The following is an 8,465-nucleotide window of genomic DNA, read 5'->3' as shown; positions in this document are numbered from 1 at the left end:
TTTTTTTTTTTTTTTGGTACCAGGGATTGAACTCAGTTCCTTGTGCTTGCAAGGCAGGCGGCAGAACCGCTGAGCTAAATTGCCGGCCGTGAATGTCGTTATTAATAGGTACAAAAATTAGCTCAATGTATTTAACCAGTTCTAATGGCTTCTCCTTAGCTTGATATCTTCTGCTACTATAAACACCACTCCAGCAAACATCTTAGTGCATTCAGTATTGCTTAAATAGAGGTTGATTTCCTGAAAATAAATTAATTATTAAACAATAAGCTTCACAAAAATAGACAATAAGCTTCAAAAGGGCAAGAAGGCAGGCACCTGTTGAAGAGAAAAGAGAGAGGAAACGGGAGAATGAGAGCAAGTGTGGTGAAGGAGACAGGAGAAAGAATCAGTAAACAGGACTGGGTGTTAGCTCAGTGCTGGAGCGCTTGCCTAGCATGCATGAAGTCCTGGCTTCCATCCCCAGTACTGCAAAAGGAAAAAAGAAATCAGTAAATGATCAGGCCAAAGACTAGAATAAATTCATCACTATGCACTGACCAGTTGCTCTCTATAGTATCATAATAATTTATATCCCTGGAAGCAATATCTATTTTAACTGTCCATTTCAGCACAAGGCTGCCAGTGGGAAGTGTTACCCTTTTCTAATCCTTTTTAACACAGCTGATAGCAGAAGCACCCATGGATAAAAATCTGTATTTCTGTGATGACCAGTGAGGCTGGGGGCTTTTTCTCTGAATCAAGGCTTTGCAGGCAAATTAGCAAACAGGAAAGATGCTTACTTGTGATGGAGACAACGACAAAGCTCCTGGCCACCTGATGACACATCCTGCAGTTGGCAGCAGTGACCCAGACAGAGACTGGGAAGTCCCCAGGCACGTTGCCCACCACGCTGATGGTTGAGCTGCGGTCCTCCTCCACCTGGCCAGTGAGCATCAGTGGGGTGTGGATCCAGAGGAAACGGTAGACATGGACATCAGCAGGCAGGGCCAAGCTGCCATTGTCCTTGGCCTCCAGGCTGGCTGAGATGGTCACCTCTGCTCCTGTGGTGGCAGGGCCGTCGGTGGTGAGACTGAGTTCATACAGGCCTAGGAACCCAGAAACAGACTGTGTTTCAGGATGGGTTATGGCTAGGACCCCCTCGGCCACCTCTGCGGCAGCTCCATGCCGGCAGACTGGTTCCCCTTTATGAGCAAGGGTTAGGTTCCAAGAGCCCCAGTGGACAGCTGAAACTAATGGCACCAAACTCTGTTTACTCTATTTTGCCTATTCCTACATAATCATGATAAACTAATTTATAAATTAGCCACAGTAAGAAATTATAACAGTACATAATAGTAATTGGAACAATTATAACAATATAATACAATGAAAATGATAAGAACATAGTCTCTGTTCACTCAGTATACTGTGCAGAGCCTGGCAGGGTGGCACACGCCTGGAATCCCAACCCTCTGGGAGACTGATTGCAAGTTCAAGCCCAGCTCAGGCAACTTAAGAAAATCCTAGCAAAAAATAAAAAAGGCTGAGGAGGGCCAGGGATTTAGCTCAGTGGTGCTTCTGCCTGCCTCGCAAGTGCAAGGTCCCGAGTTCCATCCCCAATACCAGGAAAAAAAAAAAGCCTGAGGACATAGCTCAGTATGAAGGTCCTGGGTCCAGTACTTAGTACTAGAAAAAAAGTGGCATTAGGGCAGGCAGGCTATTTACCCTCTGGGCACCATGCATCAAAATAAGGATTACTGAGAAACATTAATGCTGGTGGACCACAGGCAAATGAAACCTTGAAAAGAGAAACCATGGGAGAGGGCACTGTATTCTATTTTACTCATGGAGAATCTGAGGTTCAGGCAGCTCACATTAACTGCCCAAGGGTCACACAGCTAATTCACTGTTAAACTGGGATTCAAAGCCAGGCTGACTCCAAATCACAGGTTTTTCACAAGTTAGTTTCTTCCCTCACCAGACAACCAATGCGTTATGGAGCACAGGTACAGCTTAGTGTAACGGCTTGTGTTTGTCATTGGAGAGGCCATGGCATCCATCCCTAAGAAACAACTCCTGCCATCACTTTCATGTGAGCTGGGCTTTCCATGCTGAGCAAAATTCAAATTTGAAAAATGAAGCTCCATGAAAGGCATGGGCAATATCCTAAGTCATTAGTCTTCAACTATTTCAGACAGTTACATAACATTCTACCAAATAAATAAAGATTGTTCCCCAGTACTAGGGATTACACTGAACTACAGCCATATATATATATATATATTATATAACATATATAATATATAATATTGAGATATATGTTATATATTAATGTTGAGATATGGTCTTGATTCTTTTGTTTTTTTTGTTTTTTGGTACCGGGGATTGATTTCGTGTTCTTGTGCTTGCAAGGTAGGTGGTGGAACCCCTGAGCTAAATCCTCAGCCCAGGGTCTTGATTCTTGATAAGTCACTAAGGTTGGACTTAACTTTGTGATCTTCCTGTCTCACACTACCAGAGTGCTGAGATTACAGGCATGTACCACCACACCGGGCTACAGGTAGATTTTAGAATAAGAGTTGTTTCCCTTAGAATCAACTCTGTTAGACCTGGAAGGCCTTGATAGAGGCAGAACAAACCTTGGGGTGGTTCCCTTTGAAACAAACCTCCTTCTCCCTGAATCTCGCTTTTAACTCTACAAAGTGAGAGGTTCTAGTTCCACACCATCCAAAATGGTAACCAAGCCCAGTCTGACTGTGACTATTTAAATTCCCATTAAAATTTTTAAAAAATGAAAAACCTACTTTCTCAGTAGCCACATTTCAAGTGCTCAGCAGCCACATATGAGTAATTGTCACCCTAGTGGACAAGAGACTATTTCACTGGGCAGGGCTGTGCTAGCTCATCTCCAACAATCCTGCCAGGGCCAATACTGGAACTGGTTAATCCCAGATGAGATATAGCCCCTTGGGAAATGACCAGAAACATCTCAGAGCTCTCACAGGGATCCTGGAGACCATTCTGTTTGTCACAGGCAGAGAACTGAGAATTGAACATAGGATGGAGGCCACATGGGGCATTAACATCCTCCTCCCACCACACTGAAGGTAAGACTAATTGTAAGATATCTGAAAGTAAAGACAAGTATGAAATAAAATTTAAATATTGCTGGGCATGGTGACAGCGGGCTATAATCACAGCACTCTAAAAGGCTGAGGCAGAAGGATCACAAGTTCAAGCCCAGTCTGGGCAACTTAATGACTTGGTGAAAATTTGTCTCAAATTAAAAATTAAGAAAAAGAGCTGAGGATGTAGCTCACTGCAAAGGTCCTGGATTCAATCTCCAGGACTGCCATTTTTTTTAATATTTAAAAATGAACCAGTCAATAGCAGACATTGTTACCATTTTGGAGCACCTCCTACCATACACTAGTCATCCTTCAGTATTGTGGGGAACTGGTTCCAGGACCCCCCATGGACACCAAATCCATGGACCCTCAAATCTTTTTCTTTGTTCTTTTTCTTCCTTTGTGGCACTGGGGATTGAACACAGAGCCTCTGCCCTGACTACATCCATATCACCCCCCTCTTTTTTTGGACACAGTGTTCTGCTAAGCCACTAAATTGTCCAGGCTGGACTCAGACATGTAATCCTCTCACCTCCCACAGTACTGGAATTACGAGTGTGTGCTACATGTCTGTCTTCAAGTCCTTATTTAAACTGGTATAGTGCTCATATGTAACCCACCCACAGCCTCCATATACTTTGAATCATCTCTAGATTACTTATAATACATATTATAATCTAAAGACTACATAAGTAATTGTGTTGCATTGTTTAGGGAATAATAACAAGAAAAAATACTCTGTTCCTATTCAGTACAGACACAATTTTTTCTCAGCTTTTTTTGGTACTGGGGATCGAACTCAGAACCTTGCCATTGCCAGGCAGATATGGAGACACTGAGCTAAATCCCTGGCCCTTTTCTCAGCATTTTTGATCCATAGTTGGTTGAATCTGTGGAATGAAGAACATAGAGATATAAAGGACTATGTGTGTTTTTCCAATTATTCTCTTGATATGAAATTAAGTATTTCACTTTTTTTTCAATTCTGTATTATGAGCATTTTCCTGAGTCATTATTCAGCTATTTTAGAGAGTACAATATGTTACATAGACAGGTAAGATTGTAGGTGACTAGTTGGTTTTTTGTAGTACTGGAGATTGAATCCAGAGTCTCTTTGAAATGAGCTACATCTTCAGTTCCTTTTTTTAAAAAAACATTTTTTTTAGGACGAGGTCTTGCTAAGCTGCCCTGGCTGGGCTACAATTAATAATCCTCCTGCCTCACCTCTCAGAGTGCTAGAATTGAAATTACAGGCACGGGCCACTATGCCCAGCTAACAATAATATTTTTAATATAAGGTTTTCTTCTAAAGTAATAAATATGCATAAAGAATATTAGAACTGTTCCATTGTCCTACCTTCCACAGCAACTGTTGTCATATTGTTGGCCTCATCTTTTTCATGCATAGAAAGTTTTCCCTTGGTCATATCACGCATTGCACACAATTTTTAATTCTTTTGTTTTCACAGGATAACATATGAAAAGCATAAGTATGGTTGCACTGACATCAATTTCAATGTTTGTATGCTAATCCCTCAAGCAAGCATGATCTAATTCACGTAGCTGTCACACTGGCTGACAGTGCTCTGTGCAAGTGGGCATGTAGCACTGTTCTTGTCATTTGGTTCTTTCTGCAGATGAGATGTCTGCAGGGCATGGTGTCTGAGAGTGTCCGGCACCCAGAGAGGAGCACCCATTGCATGCATCTGGGCAAAATGAAAAGCGGGAAGGCTGCAAGCCCCATCCTACCCATTTCACACCAACTCCCCTTCCCCACCGAATTCAGCTGAGAGAACCAGCCACAGAGCTGCTGCTCCAGCTCTCAGCCCTTCACGGGATTCTAGGCAATACTGTGGTTACTAACCATATGTAATTAAATTCAAATTACTCAAATTTGTTGGCTTACATTTAAGTAAAACTAACAATTCAGTTTCTTGATCACACTAGCTACATTCGAACTGCTTTACAGCCACATGTGGTTAGAAACCACTCTCAGAATATTTCTATCCTCAAGCAACTTTCTATTAGCCAGCACTATCCTCTGAATTTCTTCTTTCCTCTCACACCCTGTTATGCCATCTGCCCCAAGAATCAATCCCCAGCAAGGCATTGTGCTATACACCTATAATCCCAGAACTTTAGAAGGTTGAGGCAGGAAGATTACAAGTTTGAACCTAGCCTGAGTAATCAGAATTAGTTAGACCCTATCTCAAAATAAAAAATAAAGGCTGGGCATGGAGTATGGAGCACACACATCTGTGATCCCAGAACTTGGGAGGCTGAGGTAGGAGGATCACTGCAAGTTTCAAGGCCAGACTGGGCTATATAATGAGGTCTTGTCTCAAATAAATAAATAAGGAAAGGATGTGGTTCATGCTCTCCCCTTTCTGGCCTCACTGCTAGAATGCCTTTCTCTGCCAATTTGTCTATGGATGTAACATCTTCCATCCTCACCCCTCAGAGCTCTCCTGCAGCTTGAACAAATTGCTATCACAATACCATACTGAATTAAGGTTTCCTCTTCTCCTCTAGTGCTCGTTGAACTAGTTGAGTACAGGGGTTATTTCTAGCTCCTCTGTGCAAAGGAAAGTACCTGGCACACAGTAGGTGTTCAGCACTGCTGCCTCTGAGGGACACCTGGAGGGTAGGGTATGGCCTGGGGGACCAGCCTCAGGAAACTGTTTACCCAGGTGCCACAGAGTCCCTTCTGTGTGTCCCAGTTCCACGGGGTGGGGGGGATGTAGGACATGGTAGATTCAGCAAAACTGGGAGGTGGATTTGTCCTCAAGTATGCCCCATTCACCTCCCAGAAATATTACCTACTGCCATTATGGACTTTGGCTCCAGTCTTTCCTCTTGCCCGTGTCCTACCTCCTATTTTGAATCCCTTTCTTTCAGGGTCAGGTCTTGAGTTACAAAGCCATTTGAGTCAAGATACCAAGGGCTGGTCACTTCCAAGGAAATGTTGGCACTGAAAAAGGGACTTGCATTAACCCCAAAGACAGAATTCCAGGCACTGCAGTGAAAACTGTGCCAAAGTAGTACAGCCATGTGTATATTACACAGGGGACCTGAGATCCACATGGGCCACTTGCTGCCATCTAGATTTACCCCACAAGCTACACCCCAGGACTGAGCTCCATTCTTCTTTTTGGCTGGGAAGCAGCATCTGGCCAGGCTGCCCAGAGCAGTGCTTCAATGACAGACCACCTCTTCCCTTCTCACTCTGCCCCCTGCACCCGCATCCTCTGTCCCTCCCCCAGTAAAAAACTGTGGGCCAGAGCAAGGCTGACAAGTGCCAGGGACATTCGGCTGCATGCTAATGGCCATCCAGTATCTGCAGTAAGGTGGGCACGTCAGCACCACGCATATCCGTTGCCAGGGGAATGGAATCAGGGGGGCAGCCTGCTGGTGCCTGGAGAAGAGAGAGATGGGAGGAGGGAGGGGATATGGCTGCTGCAGATATTGCTCAAATGCTGGCCCAGCTCATGGGAGCCTCCTCACCTGCCCTGCTATGAAGAAGCTGCAAGGTCATTTTGCCTAAATTGGATTTCTCAGAGCTGCTAAGGCAGTGATGGCAAACCTTTTAGAGCTTTCAATGATACTATCAGCCTGCTGCAGCACACCTGCCATAGGTTCCTGGCTCACCACAACTGCCCTACAGGATGGTGCCCTTCTTTCTCCCCCGGGGCATCAGGGCTGAAATGGACCATAAAGGTCTTGCCAAGAATGGCTGCAGATGTCAAGCCAGGGCCCACTACTGAACCCATTCAACTTCATCTTTCCAGGTTTGAGAGCCCTGGTGACAGCCTAGTAGTACAGAGACATAAAGGAATGAGCTGGGGGGCTCTACAGGTGCCCCTAAGTGACTCAGAGCTAAAGGGGCCAGAGCAAAAAGGGAAGGGGCAATTGTCCCCAAAGCCTGCCCTGGAAGAAACATCTACCAGGACCCCAGGGTGTCTGCTCAGAGCAAGCACCCTTTCCCACCAAGCAACCTGAGGGAGTCCTGAACACTAGAAAATGGCTACATCAGACCTCTCACAGCACTTATAGCCCAAAATCTTGCCAAAGAGACCCTTGCCATATAGATAACACAACCTGGAATTAATTAACTGCTCTGTGCATGGCCTTCCGACTTACAGAGCACTGGTGCAGGATAAATTCATGCAGAATGATATTGACCCAGGAGGGGTAGAAAAGGCTTCTGAGTTTGTGTTCCTCCTCTGGGTGTAGGAGAAGGGAGAAAGGATGTTCCCCAACCCAGTCTCCACTACTATAATTTGGACAGTATCAAGAGTGCAAGCCACTAGCTGGCAACCACACGATTTTTTTTCTTACAATTTAGAATACATTGCTAATTTCTAATGCATGTAGCCCTTAATGGACAGTATGAAATCTTGCAGGGGGATTCTGCCCAAGGACAATTCACACAGAATTCTCCTAATGCATGCCTAAAATGCAAATGTGTATTGTTTACCTTGTGGCTTTTCTTTAACAAGTTTGCATCTGACCCCGTTCCTTACCAGTTTTTAATAGGGGAGGGTATGTGAATAATGGAAAATGTTGAATACTATTTACCCTCATCCCACCTGTCCCTGACAACTTCCAACCTGGGTGTTTTTATTGTTCCCAAAACACGCTGGAAAGGTTGGTTCCAGTCTTCCAGTGGTGGGAAGATGCTTGAGGTGTGGACCCTGGGAGAACATGTCTTTTCTGGTCCATTTTGGAAATGACTAGCAGAGAGGAAATGGCAGACTAGCCTTTGGGGCGCTAAATCGCATCCCGCCCCTCTGCGGAGCCAGCGCGAGCAGAACGGAAAACTCCGGGGGAAAGGGGACATCTTAAGGCAGAAAAGCTGCCCCATGGGCAACCTGTCTGTGTTCCCAGGGGTGCTGCGCCCCACCCGGCCTCTCTTCCCATAGTTCAGCGGGTGCCAGGTCCCCAGGCACCCGAAGGGATGCGCCTGCCACCCCACGAGCCCCCCAGGGCAGGACCAACCCGAGAGGTGGAAGGGAACCGGCACCGAGGAGGGCAGGGAGCCCACTCAAGTACCAGGAAGACCTCTGAGAAGAGGGATATGAAACCGAAGGGAGACGGGACAGAAGAGAAGGCGTCGCCGCACCCTGAGGCCTCTCATTCTCTCCAGGGCGGCTGCAGAGGCCTTGAGGGAGGAGGACGGAGCGCGCAGGGCGCACCGCGCCACCTCGGTCTCCCAGGCTCCGGTTAGCCCGCTCGCCTTACCTGCAGCCACCCTCGGCGGTGCTAAGGGCAGGAGGCAGGCAAGCCAGAGGATGCGGCCTAGGCGAGTGCAGATGGCCGGGGCCATCGCGGGAGGTGCGGGGCTGGAGCTCTACG

General features: G+C 46.0%; 1 protein-coding gene across 2 annotated transcripts in view; it reads right to left on the bottom strand.

Annotated features, from left to right (window-relative positions):
• The window catches only part of Tmem130 (transmembrane protein 130), a 15,935-nt gene extending 7,476 nt beyond the window's left edge, over positions 1–8,459 (bottom strand). For both annotated transcript variants that reach the window (XM_010642739.1, XM_010642740.1), the window contains exons 1-2: positions 8,352–8,459; positions 783–1,088 (exon numbers count right to left, since the gene is read on the bottom strand). In XM_010642739.1, the coding sequence (XP_010641041.1) occupies positions 783–1,088; positions 8,352–8,436 (391 nt within the window). In that variant the 5' untranslated portion in view covers positions 8,437–8,459. The remainder of the gene's footprint in view (positions 1–782; positions 1,089–8,351) is intronic.
• Between the last annotated feature and the right edge of the window lie 6 nt (positions 8,460–8,465).

This window comes from Fukomys damarensis, unplaced genomic scaffold (assembly GCF_012274545.1).
Source record: "Fukomys damarensis isolate Sample0158 unplaced genomic scaffold, DMR_v1.0_HiC HiC_scaffold_17, whole genome shotgun sequence".
In the NCBI taxonomy this organism is placed as follows: domain Eukaryota; kingdom Metazoa; phylum Chordata; class Mammalia; order Rodentia; family Bathyergidae; genus Fukomys; species Fukomys damarensis.
This window is presented reverse-complemented; position numbering and strand designations above follow the sequence as displayed.